Source organism: Mus pahari, chromosome 3, assembly GCF_900095145.1.
Source record: "Mus pahari chromosome 3, PAHARI_EIJ_v1.1, whole genome shotgun sequence".
NCBI classification, from domain to species: domain Eukaryota; kingdom Metazoa; phylum Chordata; class Mammalia; order Rodentia; family Muridae; genus Mus; species Mus pahari.
The window spans coordinates 59,803,905-59,822,564 of NC_034592.1; the positions used below are offsets into that span (position 1 = coordinate 59,803,905).

Here is an 18,660-nt window from a genome sequence, read left to right on the forward strand (position 1 = left end):
AGGACAATGACAAGGTACTGAACTACTAGGAATCAGTGTACTACCAAATGTCACAGGCTCAGAGGTAAAGTGACAAAATACTCAAAAGATAGAGAGACTACTTTTTTTGTTTGATTGCTTTTGGTTTTTTTGTTCTCTATGTAGCCCTGGCTGTCCTGGAACTCACTCTGTAGACCAGGCTGGCCTTGAACTCTGAGATCCACCTGCCTCTGCCTCCCAAGTGCTGGAATTAAAGGCGTGAGCCACCACTGCCAGGCCTAGGGACTACTTTTGATAAGGAGCAGAGAAGAGAGAGGGTTGGACCTGAAAGGAAGGGGAGAGCTATAAACGGGAATAGAGAAACAATAGGTAGGGCTAGATAGATGGCTCAGTTTAAATGTCGCCGTAATGTAAATACCTGATATGCAGGATATCTGATATTCGACCCCTGTGAAAGGATTGTTCAATGCCCCTCCCCCAAAGGGGTCACAACTCAAAGGTTGAGAAGCTTTAAGGGCAAACACACTTTCTAACAAGAGTTAGCAAACACCTGGGATCAGAGGTAGGGAAGAACAAAAGAATAAACACTAAGCTCTGGGGATAGAACACACCACCTAAATATTTACAGACAAACTAGAAGCATCCAGGAAGACAGTGCTAAGAGCAGGGACTCACTTACACTGCTCCTGCTCAAGGCCATGTTCTTCCAAGGCAGACTCGAGGGGCAGCTCGTAAGGAGCACCATACACGCCTGCAGCAGAGAGAACAGTCAAGGGAAGAGAAGAGCAGCAGCAGTTCACAGCAAAAGAAGCCACACAATATAAGGATAGTCTGTACTCTTCAAACTTTAGAAGGGTTCCTCTAAGCCAGAGGTTTTCAACCCTTAGGTGCTGAACAATCCTTTCACAGGATCGCCTAAGACCATCAGAAACAGATATTTATATTATAATTCATGACAATAGCAAAAGTACAGTTGTGAAGTAGCAATGAAAATATGTTTACGATTGGAAGTCACGACATGAGGAACTGTATTAAAGGGTCTCAGCATTAGGAAGGTTGAGGCCCACTGCTCTAGGCTCTCAGAAAGGCCTTCTCCTTACCTATGGTCCTTGCCAGTCCAGCATAGCCCAGACTTAGCAAGACGCAAGCCTACCACCCCTGCTAGCTAGTTCCCTCCACCTGTGGTACCTAATCAATCCTGCTATCTATTCAAATTGCCATTTGATAACTTATTGTTGTAAATGGTATTAATAACTTTATTAGTTCCTATTTAGCTGGCCAGCCCCCCAAATAAACAAGATAGTCCTATGACTTATTTAATCAGCTTTAGCACAATTACTGGTGATTACCCCTAAACTGTTTTTCTACACTAGACTGGCTATTTCCCAGCCACAATCCCCAAGTTTTGCTGTTTTGAGTCTTACCCTTGTTATCTCTGCTCCATCAGTCTATCCTAAGGGGACACGTCTCAAACCACATGCTTCACATCTTCACATCTAATGGAGTCCTCCGGCTCTGTCTCATTTCTCCTTTTCTCTCCCTCTCTCTCCCTCTCCCTCTCCCTCCCTCCTCTTTGTCCCTATCTGCAACCCCCAGCTGGCAACTGAAACTCCACCTACAATTCTCCCCAGCAATTGGCTGTAGCCACTTTTACTTAACTAACCATAAAAGACTGGTGAGCAAAGTCTATACAACATCACCTGGTGTACATGAGAATCTGCTTGTTGGGACTGCACCCAGATCCTGGAGGGGAGGCAATAGTTAGCATTTGAAAACAGCAAAACCAGACCAACACCCAACATTTCCTTTCTGTCTACAAATAAAAAAGATTCTCTTATTATAACAAACAACATACAGTTGAACAAGTAGGAAAACTATTAGGTAAAGTTTATATTCACAAAGTCCAATCCATTTGTATTTGGCAACTTGGGATAAAGTACTCTGTTATCTGTCCTATCTTGGTAAGTTCAGAGTTCTGAATCTAAATCATTTAACTTGCATTACTAACCTAAAAACATCTTGAATCCTAATCTTTTTTTTGTTTTTCCTTTTTTTGGTTTTTCGAGACAGGGTTTCTCTGTGTAGTCCTGGCTGTCCTGGAACTCACTCTGTAGACCAGGCTGGCCTCGAACTCAGAAATCTGCCTGCCTCTGCCTCCCGAGTGCTGGGATTAAAGGCGTGTACCACCACACCCGGCTAAATCCTAATCAATTTAAGCTTAATTGTGAGACTATAACTATCTAGTCTTCAATCCCATCAGAGACTTGAGAAGGAATAAAATATTGCCTGAGTATGCAGGAAGTGCAGGCAAGCAGCTTCCACAACTATAGAAATGACAGAGAAGCTGGCTGCCAAATTGTCTCTCTAATATTAAAGCATCCATCTTCAGCCTTCAGTATATCTGACAGACTTTATTTGGAGCAGGAATTATGAAGTGCTATCCTACCTTGCCTTGCAAAGCTTGACAGTTGACTTCCTTGTGTCCATGTCTGTCCATTTTGTGCAGAATTCCATCTGCAGTTGAAGCAAGAGCAGATTTTACCCAGTGGCAGCTTGCCACATTTGAAGTAAACTCCATAAGGAGGTTATCTGATGTTAATCATCTTCTTTGAAGGGGAATGGGGATACTGCCAGGAGCAGATCTGGCTCATTGTCTAAAAAGGCTTAAATTGGTAAAAAAAAAAAAAAAAATCCTTAAATGCCATATTCTGTGAATCTCCAAGATTTCTGAAGACCATCTATCTATCTACCATATATGTGAATTGTTTGTTTTTAGCTATTTACTACTTGATTAATCTAGGAAGTATATTTTGTGATAAACTAGTATCTAACATGACCATGAGTTTGATTGACTATTAATTCATATTACTTAATTATCCTAAACAGCTTGAAATAGCAGTTTTAAAAGGGACTAGAACTTCATATTACACTATTAATAATCACCTAAGTACAATACCCAAAGTAAGAGTTGAAAACATGTATACAGGGGCTGGACAGATGGTTCACCAGTTAAGAGAACTGTCTGCTCTTCTAGAGGTCCTGAGTTCAATTCCCAGCAACCACATGGTGGCTCACAACCATTTCTCCTGGGAGCTGATGCCCTCTTCTGGCATGTAGGTATGCATGCAGATAGAGCACTCATATACATTTAAAAAAAAAAATCTTAAAAAAAAAAAACAACATGTATTCATAGTATGTTTTATACAAATATTTATACTAATGCAACAAAATGCAACCTTAATATGTAACAATATACAAAGATCTATACCAATGTAAGATTATTGGCTATAAAATATTCTATGGTTTCAGAGTAGATTCAATAATCTACTTTTTCCTAGTCTTCCTTTATTATTTCTGTATCTACCCCTTTTTGCTATTATTGCTATATTATTTGTACATCTCCCTTTTCCTTCCCAACTCCTTTCCTTTTATCCGAGGAAGAAAGGATAGAGAAAAGAAAGAGAAAAAGAGAAATCATTGTGTCTAGCTTCCTATACCTTTTTATTTTTTTTAAATCAAGACCATTTACTAACTTGTAAGCAATCCTTTTAGAATGAGAAGCATCCATCACCCAATCGAATGACCAAAACCTACCCTCCTCCCCTTAAAAGAATTCTCTTAAAATTGCTTTCTGCTGATTTTGGAATGTAGGTTTTCTTTTGAGTGGCCCAAGAAGATTAGGAAAATGGTTAGACTTAAGAAAGCTATCTATTACAGTTGTTGTCCAGTCTCTGTATGCTATGAAAATATAGGCTTAAATGAAGTCCAGAATGGAATAGTCTGTGATGCTAAATGAAATGAATTAGGTTATTTTAAAGTAAATGTCCCCCAAATAATCAAGATATAGTCCATTTGATCTTTTTAATAGGACTTGGTTATAACCACTTTTATTTAACTAGTCAGAAAAGATGACATAGTCATCTTAAGTATCTTTCTTCTGTCTTGGTAAGCCTCAGAATTCTTTAACATCCCTTTCCAATAGGAAACACAAACACACTCACAAACAATCCATACATAACTGCTCACCACGCTGTGATGGGAAGAGATGAGAGAGGAGCAAAGGGTAATCAGATGTGCAGAAAGCTACACGGGGTGCTCAGCAGCAGTGCAGGAGTAGACACCGCTCAGAACTCTTCCCACAACTGAGGAGCCCCTTGCTCTTCTGTGAGTTTCTGACAAAACTCACTTTAATCTGGTCTGGGTTCATCCTGAAAGGCGGGCTGGCTGAAATGGAATGTGCAAGAGGAAAATAGAAGCCTAGACCAAATTCTGTTCAAGGTTCCGAAGTTTAATAACCAAACTCCGTTTAAATAACATGGAAAGATCTCCAGCCCGCCCTCCTAAGTCTTTGAGGTAGCCGGCGGCGGTCCAAGGATCGAGGCCGGGATGAGCATCTGTTGACGTAGGCGGTCCAAGGATGCTGCATTCTGGGAGATCTGGGGATCCTCTTGGTAGGCTTGGCGGCAACAAGGAGCTGGGAGACCCCAACACTCTTCAAGAACCTCCACTTAGGTAAAGTCACATCCTGGAGTTCACCACAGAAAGTAATATCGGAACCAGACAGCAGCACAAAGTAGAGTTGGGAATTTATTAAAATGAGATTTTTAAAAATGATTTATTTATTTTATGTATATGGTCCTCTATTTGCATGTACACCTGATGGTTGTGGGTCACATTGCTGGGAATTGAACTCTGGACTTCTAGAAGAGCAGCCAGTGCTCTTAACTACTGAGCCATCTCTCCAGCCCTAAAATGAGATTTTTCTTTTTAACACAAAGTTAAACATGAAGGTTAGCAGAAAGTCACTCAGGGGAAGAAAAAAAAAGCACAACCAAGAGTGAGGATGTGGACTTCTCCCTCGGGAGAGTCCCAGGTAAGTGTCTTAGCAATATCTGTACATACAATTTTGATAGCTCTCAAGTTACATCTCAAAGGGTTATTAGGATTTTTTTTCTTTTTCTCTCTTTTATGATAAATGAGATTACAGGGTGACTCAAGATTACAAACAGATAAATGATAGGCCATAATGGTTACACAAGAAGATTACCGTATCTTTAACAATTAATGAAGATTATAGAATAAGTCCTAGAAAACTGAAGGTCAATAGCTGGAAAGGAGAATGTTAATATTCTTACTCAAAAATAACTCTCTATAAAGGGACAGTGTCTTTATGCCAGCGGCCTTCGAAATGCTGTGAATTGTATTAAGTTCTTGATCTTTAGCGAGAGACTTCAACCAAACCCAAAATAAGGGGCTCCTTATCCCTTTTCATGTCCCCCAAATCCCCACTACCTGCCTCACTCTTTAAACTATCTTCAATTTCTTTGTACCCCTGAAACAGTAATGGGGGAACATTGATAATTTATGACCAGTGCAAGAGCACCAAAATTAAGAAGTGCCTTTATTAATGGAAAGCAGACCATGATCATAAAATAAGAGGAAACCAATTCAGGGAAGAAAAAGAAACTAATGTCACAAAGCATAGAAAGTGAATGCCCCACAAACTATTCCTATCTTCCTGCGCTATGTCTTGTGAATCATCTCAAAATCTTCTTGGACAAACAAGAGGTATTAAAAAACAACAAAAACAAAAGTCTTTAATACACATGAAATATAAATGATTAAACACATACAGTAAAGGTCATGTGAAAACTAATAGGCACGGAGTCCAAATACTTACTATGACAAAAGACTGTACCCTTTTTACTTTCAGAGCTCTGAGAATTTGAGTCAGCAATTTTGATAAGGAATTCCTATTCAACTTGATTATGTTCCCTGCTGTGGAGGTAACACAGGAACAAACAGGAACAAACAAGTTAATTTATGTGCAATTCCTTTGTACTGCTAAAATGAAAATGAGCAATAGTTGAATGAACTGGACATTATTCTCTATGCCAAATTCTTCACAAACATCTCGTGGTTGTGGACAATACCTGGTTGGCTGCCTGTCTGCCATCTGCTGCTGCAGCCTCCTCTGGCTGCTGAGGCAGAGCAGCTGACCCGCACTCTGTTCCACTCTTCCCACCGCCCCAGCCTTGGCATATTATATACATTTTGCTTATGTTTCCCTTACTGTAAATATGATCAAGAAATAAAGCAGAAACTAAGACTTGCCTGGCCCCAATTATTCTGCCCCCAATAAATATTCATCAAATAGATAAGCAAACAAATTGGAGAACAGAAACACCCCCACAGCCCTGGAGTTAATCAAAATCAAAATCATGTGTTGGCTTCCTTATCTCAAGATACAATCTATCCCTCCCCAATCTCTTATGCTCTGTGATTTTTAGTATGGTTTCATTTCTTACTCACCATATCCCATAAGCCCTTTTTAGCAATGCCTTACCCTCTTAATAAAACTGCTTTCTTTTCTCTTACAGTGCAATTCCTTCATTAATACTTGCCCTGTGTTCTGTCCTACCCCAACAAGATCCTCAGACTATAAATGAAAATATTTCAGGTTATATACCGAATTAACATGGTATTCTTCACAGGTAGAATGCAAACATCACACCTCAGTTTTATTGTCATGCTGTAGTTCTTCCATACAGAAGAAACACTCAGCCAAGAAGAACCCTTAGATGGACATTTACAGCACTCACCTGTTGTCTGTCCCACCTAAGTCACTACAATCCTAAAGTCACCTCTATCAAGTTAATTTCACAGCCATTGTGGAGCCAGGGACAAGATCTACATCAAAGGCGGGAACAGAAGGAACGTGGAACGTGTGGTACAGGCTGAAGGTTGAGCGCTGGTGAGAAACGGGACAGTAGAAGTCCTGTAGCTGCTTACAGAGCCTAAGGGACCCATTCAGTTTTCCAAATGTCAGGTCTGAGGTCAGAAAAACATATTCTAGTAATGCTGGGTCATGGACTGTATCCGCTGCAGTCCTGCCTCACATGAAGAGATATTTGCAATCTAAAAGTGACAGGGAGGTCGGAAGGAGGAGAGGAATGCTGCGCCTCTGAGGTCAGCTGCAGAGCACTGAGGTGGCTGTGGGCCACACCATGCCCTGACTCACTGTCTCTGCTCACATCACAGCTGACAACTTAACTCTCAAGAAGCCCACCCCCTTCTCAACTTATAACAACCACTCAAAACACACGAGGGCATTTGTGTTCTTTGGGGAAAGAAAAAAGTGATCCACAAATGAGAAATTTTCTTCAAGGTTCTTGATACAAAGCTATTCTAACACTACTGCAGTGTGTTCACTGTACTTCATACAGTGGAGGAGACATTCACACTCCTGTAATCCCAAAGCTTCAGAGATAGAGGCCAGACACCCGGGAGTTGACTGCATGGTTTGAGATGGGCCTGAGCTACACAAGACTGTCTGATGAGGGAGGGAAATAAATTTCCTTTCATTTCAGCTTCTGTTTTTAAACTCAGATGGTCTTTTGTTAATTATAACTTTACTGAAATCTACTTCACCTCCTATTTAATATTCACCCCTTGCGAGTGTTTGCTACAGTGTGTTTTTAGTGTTGTCAAGAAGTACTTGCTTGTATAACAAGAGTCAAAGGAGGAATGTAAATTATAACTTGTCAGACATAGTTTAATTAACATGGTTTTTCAATGTTTAATATGGTTGCCTTGTCCTCTTACTCTCTTCCTATCTTTCTTCCATTTAAGAATAACAATTAGCCCAGCAAAATGGCTCGGCAGGTAAGGTCATCTGCCACCAAGACTGAGGACCAGAGTTTGAGCCCCAAAATCACATGGTAAAGCTGAGAACTGATTTCCACAAGTTGTTCTCTGACCTCCACATGTGTGCTACAGTGTGCACATGAAGCTTGCAAGCACACACATACACACACAAATAAAATAAAGAATGTAAGATTTACATCAAACAACAACAAAAAAGAAAGAATGAATGGAAGGAAGGATGAAAGGAGGGAGGAATGGAGGGAGGGAGGGAAGGAAGGAAGGAGCAAGCCGGGCAGCGGTGGCACAATCCTTTAATCCCAGCACTTGGGAGGCAGAGGCAGGCAGATTTCTGAGTTTGAGGCCAGCCTGGTCTACAAAGTGAGTTCCAGGACAGCCAGGGCTCTACAGAGAAACCCTGTCTTGAAAAACCAAAAAAAACAAAAAAAACAAAAAAAAAAAGGAAAGGAAAGAAAGAAAGGAAGGAAGGGGAGAGAGAGAAGGAAGGAAGAAAGGAAGGAAGGAAGGAAGGAAGGAAGGAAGGAAGGAAGGAAGGAAGGAAGGAAGGAAGGAAGGAAAAAAGTGGCACACACCTTTAATCCCAGCACTCAGGAGGCAGAGGCAAGTGGGTCTCCATCAGTTTGATGCCACCCTGGTCTACAGAATGAGTTCCAGGACAACCAGTACTACACACAGAAAAACTCTGTCCTGAAAAACAAACAAGAAGAAAAAAAGGATTTTTATCAACCAATAAAATCAAAGATCTGTATGCACTGACTCATGCCTGTTAATCCCAGCATTTAGATTGAAGAAGGTTAGCTCAAAAGCAAACATTTTACAAAGAAATACAAGTTACAGAAATAATTTTCTAAGGAGGAATAAGTTATGGTTTTACACAGAAAGCTCAGTGATTTTGTTACATGTTGTGGTAGGTAAGTTCCTATGGGTGTTGATTCCCCTCGTGTGAGATTAAGGTAGCATCCCTTAGTCACATCAAGGAGAACTGCTTAGAGAGACTAAGCTACAGCAGCTCGGCCCCAGCAAGGGCCTCTTTACTCAGGTGTCTCAAGAGAAGAACAGAGTACAATCCCATGCTACACCATCCAGGCTAAAGAAATCAACAATTATTTTGCTTATGCCGTCTCTTTTGAATTATTGTTGCAACCTTACACACACACACACACACACACACACACACACACACACACACGCGCGCGCACGTGCGTACATATGTATGTATGTATGTGTAGATCAAAAACTATTTTTCTGCCAAATTTCTTATAACTGCTTTACATCAATCTAAAATAAAGCTTTTGGGGATCAAAATTAAAAGGCAAATAATTTGTGCCTTCCGTTTTGAAACTGGGTTCACTGAGTAATCTAGACTAGCCTGGAGTTCCTGATAATCCTCCTGCCTTGGACTCTCATGTCCTGGGATTACAAAAGTGTACTACAACACCTAGCTGCCTCCTCTTGATATGCATGAATCAGATCTGAAAACTCTAAAGAAATGCAGTCTAATGTGTGCCTCTGGTGCCATTAAATTTCCACAGAGAGAACAACAGAAAAATTAAGTGTCTATGTGGAAAGAGTGATGTTAAGACAGAAAATGTTGACAAAATTGATATAAAAAAGTGAAACATTTTTTTCTTAACAACAAATCTTAACTTTTTGTAACTGTACATATTCCCAAAGATTGGGACATAACGCCAAAGGCTGGGCTAGTTATAAAACAGTAACCTAAAGGGGCAGTTGTGGGTCATCAATATTCCTTTACATATTGCACACAGATGGCAAACATCAATTATAACAACTATGAACTATGATTTTTTTTTTCAGCTTTCCAAGTTAGGATTTCTCTGTGTGGCCCTAACTGTCCTGGAACCAGCTATGTAGACCAGGCTGGCCTCAAATTTATAGAGCACTCTGACCTCCAAGTTGCTGGCCACTATGATTTTTTTCACTCTTTTATATGATACCAGATTTAAAAACAAATTTTAAAACTGAATAAAGAAGGAGATAGCTCAGCAGTTAAGTGCACTTAGTGTTCTTATAGAGAACCCAGATTCAGTTCCCATCATCAACAAGGCAGCTCACAGCCATCTCGAACTTCAAACTGAATGGTTCTGATATCTTTTCCTGACATCCACAGGCAGTAGGTATGCACACGCATACACACAGACAGAACACAGGCACATAAAACATGTACATCTATCAAGTGTCAGCAGACAGTAAAGGAAGTGGAAGTTTCTCAAAATTGGCTTTTGGTCACAGAGATCATACTGAAAGCGCACAGCTGACCTGTCCTTTTGAAATTAAATTTTAATTTCAGGAAAGTCAAAATTTGCTAAGTACATATCACACACAAACACACACATGCACCATCTAGGAAGGACTTCTACAGAGATGCCTATAAGCAGTGTCAGGACAGTGACAAATCCTAGACAAACTAAGACAATCAAAGGTTTCTGTAGTGAAGGACTGGGAAATGATGGTTTCTTAGTAACTTTTCTATTACTATGACAAAACACCATGACCAAGGCAACTTTAATTTGTTTAATTTGGGACTCCAATGACACACTTTCTCAAAAAAGCCACACCTCCTAATCCTTCCCAAAACAATTCCATCAACTAGGAACCAAGCATTCAAATATCTGAACCTAAGGGAGCCATTCTCATTCAACCCACCACATTCCACAGGCGAGCCCCCACAGGCTTGTAGTCAGACCACATGTAAAACTTCATAGTCCCCATTACCTTTCTCAGCTTCAACAATTTTTAAAAGTGCAAAATCTGTTCTCAGGCTAAAAGCAATCTCTTAACTGTAGGCCCTGTAAAATGGAAAAGCAAACTATGGAGTTCCAACATACAGCAGAATAGATTACATATTACCATCTCAAAACAGAGGAATCGGGGCAGAGGAAGAAAATACTGAACCAAAGCAAGACCAAAAACTAGCAGGACAAACTCCAAATGCTACAGTGCAGTGGCTCTCAGCCTTCCTAAGGCTGCCGCCCTTTAATACGGTTCCTCATGCTGTGGTGACTCCTAACCGTGAAACTATTTTTGTTGCTACTTCATAACTGCAATTTTACTACTGTTATGAAGGAGTAAACAGATGGCTGGGAGCTGCCTTGTTGATGATGGGAACTGAATCTGGGTTCTCTATAAGAACACTAAGTGCACTTAACTGCTGAGCTATCTCTTTATTCAGTTTTAAAACTTGTCTTTTAATACTGCCAAGGAGTCACAACCCCCAGGTTGAGAACCACTGTTACAGCTCCATGTCTGATATCAGTGGCTCTGCCCTTCTACCTTTACTGACTAAAACACACTTCTTCCTCATGGCCTCCTTCCACACCCTGTTTGAAGCTCTCCTCAGAAGAGATCCCAGTACTCTGACATCTTCAACATCTTGGGGTCTCCAACACAATCTGGGCTTCATTTCATGGCTTCCCAAAGATGGCCTCTCTGGACCTCCATGCAGGGACTCTCTGCCACATCCCTGTCCCCAACAGCTCTCCTGAATCACATTTGCAAAAGCTTTTCTCCATTGTTGTTTAGGAGCAGGAAATGCTCTAGAAGCTGAGCTCCATGGGTCTCGCCCTGAGGCCACCCTCCTGTTCCATTTTAGAGCAGGCCTTTCTTTAATCTTCTCATCCCTTCTAGCTTTGGACTCTATAAATTTCATGGTGTGACTTTTCTCCTCAAACTACATTTTGTATTTCTTTCTGCTCAGCTTGCTCATTTTTACTGTAAACCCTAATAACAGTGATTACTAATAACCATGTGACATGGTCCACAGTTGGCTTGAAATCTTCCCCAGCAAGGAAATTAATCAAATACTTTTCTACTTAGCCTCAGGCAGACTCTTAGGATAAGGGCAGAAAGCAGCCACATTCGTTGTCAAAATATCACAAGAATGTTTTCTAGCCTAGTCGCTAATATTGTTCTCACCTGAAACCTCCAGCTGGGTTTCTGTAGTCCACATGGCTGTCAGCACTACTGTCTTCCCAGCCCATTAAGATCCACTTACAGCATTCATTTACTTTCCTAGTCCAAAGTCTTCCACATTCCTCTAATAAACGGCGGGGTCAGGTGTGACTTGGCAACAACCCATTCCCTGGTACCAGTTTCTATCCTAATGACTTTTCTATTGATGTTATAAGACATTATGACCAAGGTAATATATAAAAGCAAGCATGTGCCAGGTGGTGGTGGCACATGCCTTTAATCCCAGCACTTGGGAGGCAAAGGCAGTTGGAGCTCTGAGTTTGGGGCCAGCCTGGTCTACATAATGAGTTCCAGGACGTCAAGAGTTATATAGAGAAACCCTCTCTTTGTAAAACAAAACAAAACACACACACACAGAGAGGGAGGGAAGGAGGGAGGGAGGGAGGGAAGGAGGAAGGGAGAGAAAGAGAGACACACACAGAGAGAGAGAGAGAGAGAGAGAGAGAGAGAGAGAGAGAGAGAGAGAGAGAGAGAGGAAAAAAGTAATGTAAAATTACACTTTCAGAGGGCTAGGGTCTGTGATGACAGAACAAAGGTATATTAGTAGGAACAGCTGAAACCTTACATCTTAATTCACAACTACAAGAGAGAGCTCACTGAGAATGGTACAAATCTTGAAATCTCCTGCCCCCAGTGATACCACACCTCCAATAAAGCCACACCTCCTAATCCAATGCCACCAACTAAGCAGGTATTCATTAAGCAGGTATTCATGCATATATATATATATATATATATATATATATATACACATGTATATGAATATATACATATATAGGTATATATACATATACCTATATAGGTATATACACATGTATGTATATACACACACACATACGACGTGCATGCCTCTGGGGGCCAGTCTCCTTTAAACCTCCACAGACGGTAAGAAAGTACTTTACAGGTGACCTGTAATTACAACAATGGCAAGTACATGAGAGTGGAAGTGAGGTAGCCCCAGCACCAACTATTCACACAGAGACAAGCACTGCTCAAGGTTCAGTTGGGCAGGGAACTGTATTGAGCTCCCAGACTCACCACTGGCCTGGTAGAAACCACAGCCCCTTAAGCTATAAATGATGAGATTCCTGCCAAAGGATGACCTGAAACCACGGTAATTCACCCTGTTCTGCTAACTAGGGTTCTACAGATGTGGCCTGACACAACATCCTGTCAGACACAGCAGCAAACAGGCATGAATTTGATAATCTCAGACTTTCCTATTATCCTAGTGATTACTAGGAAACAAGCACTCCTCTATCTGGTAGATTCCAGCAAAATGTCCAAGGAGTACAATACTGACTATAGAGCAGGGTGAGTGACCTTCGAGTCTTCCCGAGACAGACAGTACCAAAGAGGGCGCCACATCCTGCATGCTGCAACAATAAATCTATAGGCCAAACGCACAAAGCCAGTAAGGTGAGTCTGTCAGAAACATAGTTGACTATTTTTGAGATTTTAAAAACAGTGTCAAGGTGGAGATGTGACTCAGTAGAATGTTTGCCTAGCACCAGTGAGGTCTTAGGCTCAACCCCAAATTAAAAAAAAAAAAACTTAGCACAGTAAGTTTGCTCACTCAGCAGGTATTAACTGCCAAGCCTCCTGACAGGAGTTTAAACTGCAGGACCCATGGTTGAAAAGAGAGAACCAAGTTCGCTAAGGTGTCCTCTGACCTCCACACAGGCACCCTAACATGCACCTCTTGCCTTCCTCTCTCCTAAGTAAGTAAATTTAATTTCAAGAAAAGAAAATAAAATGTATCAAGGTTGATACTGAGACATGGATTCATTTGAAAGTTGAAGAGAAAGTTTCTAACCTCTGAATTTTCAAGATAAACATTTTCGATGCATATATGACTTTACAAAGTGAAAGTGATGGGCATGGTGACACACTGCTTTAATCCCAGCACTTGGGAGGCAGAGGCAGAAGGGTCTCTGAGTTTGAGGCCAGCCTGGTCTGCAGAGCTAGTTCCAGGACAGCCAGGGCTACACAAAGATACCCTGTCTCAAAAAGAAAAACCAAAAACCAAACCAAACAAATAAAAATTGGAAGTGGGGGGCTGGAGAGATGGCTCAGTGGTTAAGAGCACTGACTGCTCTTCTGAAGGTCCTGAGTTCAAATCCCAGCAACCACATGGTGGCTCACAACCATCCATAATAAGATTTGATGCCCTCTTCCGGTGTGTCTGAAGACAGCTACAGTGTACTTATTTATAATAAATAAATCTTTAAAAAATAAAAATAAAAATTGGAAGTGGAACCCTTAGGGTTGGAGCCAGTAGGTAAAATCCTGCCCCAAAAGAATGAGACCCTGACTTCAATTGCCAGCACCCACATCAGACAGTCAGGAGTGGAGGCCAGTTCCTATATTCTCAGCAAGAGAAACTGGGGTAGCAGGGTCCCTAAGGCTCTCTGGCTGGCCAGTTCAGCCTTCACGGCAAACCCAGAATCCCAGTGAGAAACTGTCTCAAAACTAAAAACTAAGATAGGGAGCTGGGGAAGGTGGGAAAGAGGGTAAAAAGTAGATGAAGTGCTTGTTGGGCAAGCATAAGCAACCGAGTTTGGATCCCGGCACCCATAGAAAGCCTGTGTAACAGCACACACCTGCGATCCTAGCACTCGGAGGAATGGAGGGGGGAGGAGCGTTTCACTCTAACTAAAACAGTGAGCTCCACTAGAGAGTCTCACTAGAGAGACTGCCTGCCCAGGTTATAAATTGGAACCCTTCTGACTGCCACATGTGCATGAACAGAAGATTACATACAAACACAAATACTACACACACAAGGCAGGGTTGAGAGATGGCTCATTAGGTATTAGATTGCTCTTGCCTCTCATTCATGTTTATCCTGAATTCAGACCCTCAAAACCCATGTGGACAAGTGGAAATACACAGATGGCTAGAGCTTGGGCAAAGCTCCAGCCAGTGAGAGGCCCTGCTTGAACAAAAGGTAAAAGGAATCTAAGGAGCTGCACTGAGGTTTTAAATGCACAGTGGCACAAACACATAATCACAGAGGATGGTTCCCAAGGAATGACACCTGAGGCTGACCTTAGACCTTCACACAAACACATACACATGAATATGTGCAAACACATACACACATGAACACATATGCACTGCATACTCAAAAATAGGTGTACATGGGGCTGGAGAGATAGCTCAGTGGTTAAGAGCACTGACTGCTCTTCCAGAGGTCCTGAGTCCAATTCCTAGCAACCACATGGTAGTTTACAACCATCTGTAATGGGATCTGATGCCCTCTTCTGGTGTGTGTCTGAAGACAGCTACAATGTTCTCATATACATAAAATAAATAAATAAATCTTTAAAAAAAAATAGGTATACATATACACACAAAAACACTAAATAAGAGCTTCTAGTGGCGCACACCTTTAATCCCAGCACTTGGGAGGCAGGGGCAGGTGGATTTCTGAGTTCGAGGCCAGCCTGGTCTACAGAGTGAGTTCCAGGACAGCCAGGGCTATACAGAGAAACCCTGTCTCGAAAAACCAGAAAAAAAAAATGTAAAAGCTTCTAAATTATCTAAATTAACTTCTAGTAATCACCAATACAAATATTACATACATCAAAGAAAAGTGTGAATGAAAATTTACAACACAAGTTGTAAACTGGACTCTACTCTTGAGAGTACGGTCCAAGATACTCAAGACAGGCAGCAGTGGTTATTCTGGGAAGTTAAACTCCCAGCTAGTGAGCTCTCCCCTGAGACTGACAGGGCACATTCATCTAACTGGTCTCTCATCCCCACACCTTCATCACGATCTCACAGAACCTTATCACCGCTCCTCTCGGTTGGTCACCAAGAACGCTGGTGTCTCAGCATTCAAGAGGCTAAGGCAAGAGGATGGCCAAGTTCAAGGCCCTATCTCAAAAACAAAACAAAAACAGAAAAAAAGAAAAGAAAAACAGGCTAGGGTATAGCAGGATAGAAGCCACCTCTCCCACCTCTAAGAAGACTGAAATAAAGACAAGAAGTCCGGCTCTAACTCTTAGGTACTTCTCTTCACATATGCAAAAATGTTTTTGTGAACTGAGCCAATTAGATTCAATCCCCTAGTCTTTGCCTGTAATTCAATACCTCTCAAACTTCAGTGTGCACCTAAGAGAATCATTGAGTGTCCCTTTAAAAATCCCTTTCACCCTGGACTTGGACAAAAGCATCTACATTTAGCAGACAGATGACACAGGAGACAGGAATGATCTGCAACAGGCAGAGTTTAAAACAGCTGCTGCTCCATCACTACAAAAAAAGTGGGTGTGGTAGCTCATCCCTGTAAGCCTGGCACCTAGGCTACAGAGTAAGAGTCTCTCAGTCTCTCTCAGTCCCCACCCACTCTCTCTTTCTTTACCAACCCTTACTTCTGTTCTGAGGTACCTTCGCATTGTAGCAAAGTGCATTTATGTAAACTGACTTCTATTTTCCACAACCACATATCAGAACACTGAAATCAAGTCATTCCTGCTGAGGGATGGGGACAGTTTCCCACACAGGTACAATTTCGTGCCCTTCTTTTACTTATTTGCACCTAGGTAAAGGCTTACAAGCTTTACAAGGCTTACAAGAATCTTTTTTAAAGAGTATTGTGTCCCCAGTTTAACTGCCTTACTTATCAGGAATGTTAGTGTTCTAGAAAATACTAGATGAGTACAATTTACTTCGAAACCCTTAAAAATGCAGAATATCTCATTAGTAACTAGGACAGATCAATTGTTCCAATATAGTCTGAAATTTTCCTCTGGAAATCTTTCTGCTGTGCATTAGCTGCAACAGTTGCTTGTCAACTATAGCCATTGCTTCTAAAGAAAATATCAGCAAAGGGTACAATCTTATAGCATTTGTAACCTTTGTTTAAAAAAAAAAAAAAGCTCCCATTTCCACTAAATAATGCAGATTAAATACAAGGTAAGGTAAAGATATTATTTTTCAGAGAAAGAAGAAACAGGAGTAACTGATGCCAGCAGCTGAATTCACTTGGAGGTATTTACAACAAAAAGCATTTATGGTATGTGACAACATAACTGTGCCTGGTCAGATGACATAATTAAAACGTAACTGGAAACTGGATATGCTGAATAACTTGTGAGAAATGTGTTCGTGGTTATTCCTAATACATCACTGCACCTTCCTACTTTGAAAAACTGAATTCTTTGCAAATCTAAGTTTTGAGGTCTGTTTTTTGTAAAAAAAAAATAAATAAATAAATAAAAAAAAAAATAAAATAAAAAAAAAAAGTCCCTTTTCAGTGCTTCAGTGCTTTTTCCCAACCCATTGTCATTGCAAACTGTCTTAGCCATTGAAACAATAGTGCTAAGTAACTACATCCACAAAATATCATTTCCCAAACAATACTCAAATTTACGCTGCTGATCAGTTACCTTACAATAACCAACTTTCTTCTGCCCTCTTTCCTCAGAGCACACATTTTCTATCTTAACCAATACCAAATTAAGTTCACATATTATTGTTTCCAATGCAATGTACCAAGTTCCCCCCCCCAAAATGCCCAACAATCCAACAGGAAGCAACACACGGACTGGGCAATTCTAGAGACTGGGGATGCTCTAGCACCTTGTTCAAAATAATAATAATAATAATAATAATAATAATAAACTTTCCAGGATCTTTATTTACCGACTTAGGGAAAATTGGTTTGCAAACAACTAGCCAACTTCCCTCTCAAGTTGGCATGTGAGAGAGGCACGGTGCGTTCACCCCGACCCCGGGACCGGCCCGGGAGCTCACGCCCATTGGCCCTGCCTGAGAGGAGACAATGGGAGCGGCGCGCGGGGCCGCGCTCCGGGAGCCCCGACAAGGCGGCCGGCCCGCCCCGCGCCCCCCCAAGCCCGCACGCGGCTCCGGGGCGCGGCCCACCCGCGGCGGGGAGCCGGGGACCGCACTCACCGAACAGGGTCAGAGCCATGGTGGAGCCGCGCCGCCCGGCGCTCCTCGCTCCCGCGGCGGCCGGCAGACGGCACCTCGGCGGGGCGGCGGCCCGGGGGGCGTGGCGCGGAGGCCGCGGGGGGCCGCGGCGAGGAAAAGTTACGCGCGCGTTAGCGAGGGGCGCGCCCGGCCCGCGGCAGCCGGGCAAGCCGCCGCGCGCCCGCACCTGTCGCTGCCATGGGCCCGCGGGGCGCGCGCGGGCGGGCGGACCTGAGGCGCGACCGGCCGGGCGGAGCGACGGCGGCCGGCGCTCACCGCGCACCCCGCGACCTCGCCGACGCCATCTTGCCAGAGCGCGCCGCATTCCCGCCAGCCCCTCGGGCGGCCGAGCGCGCGTTACCATGGCAACGGGCGCGCGCGAGCGGCCCACGGGGACGCGCCCCATCCGCCGCGCCTAGAGTGAGGCTGCGCCCCCCCAGCCCAACACGCACACCCCCGCGGCGGTGGCGGCGGCCCCGAGGCTAAGTGGGTGCGGCTCCTGAAATCCCGGGATTTTTCTTGAATGGAATGGGATGAGAGAGTAGGACGGAGGATGCTCCTCCGGCTCGCGGGCAGGCGGGGTCTCCTGAGGACCAGGGTTCGTCTGAGGATAGGGCTCCTGCTGGCGCCCTCAGGGTTAACCGGCAAGCGGTCCCTGCCTGTGGATGCTGTTAACATTCTCTAGGGATGGAGGAACCCCTCTTGTTTCCGATCTGTATACCCGGAAACGGGTAATTGAAATGCATCGGGAATTATCTAAAATAACTGTTAGAAGGCTGGTGCTTAAACCCACTGTGTCTTTTTTTACGTTATACCTTGTGGATGTTGGCTAAGGGAAAAATCAGCGTTCCTCGCTGCCTGGCGAGTCTCTGCCACAAAAGATTATTCCCCCGAGCTTTTGGGTTTTATCTGATAATCACAGGCACCGTCTCTAGCTCTGGTGTTTTCTACTCGCCTTGTCTTCCGCCTTAATTAGCGAGAGGGCATCCAACAGCTTGAGTTTTTTGTTGTTGTTGTTTTATTGGTTTTTTTTTTTTTTTTTTTGTAAAAGGATCAACTGTGATGTTTTCGTCATTTTCA

At 42.7% G+C, this 18,660-nt stretch overlaps 1 protein-coding gene across 1 annotated transcript in view; it reads right to left on the reverse strand.

Annotated features, from left to right (window-relative positions):
- Positions 1 to 17,889, reverse strand: part of Chn1 (chimerin 1) — a 150,584-nt gene extending 132,695 nt beyond the window's left edge. The window contains exon 1 of the mRNA XM_021192913.1: positions 17,563 to 17,889. Coding sequence (XP_021048572.1) covers positions 17,563 to 17,581 — 19 coding nt within the window. The 5' untranslated portion in view covers positions 17,582 to 17,889. The remainder of the gene's footprint in view (positions 1 to 17,562) is intronic.
- Between the last annotated feature and the right edge of the window lie 771 nt (positions 17,890 to 18,660).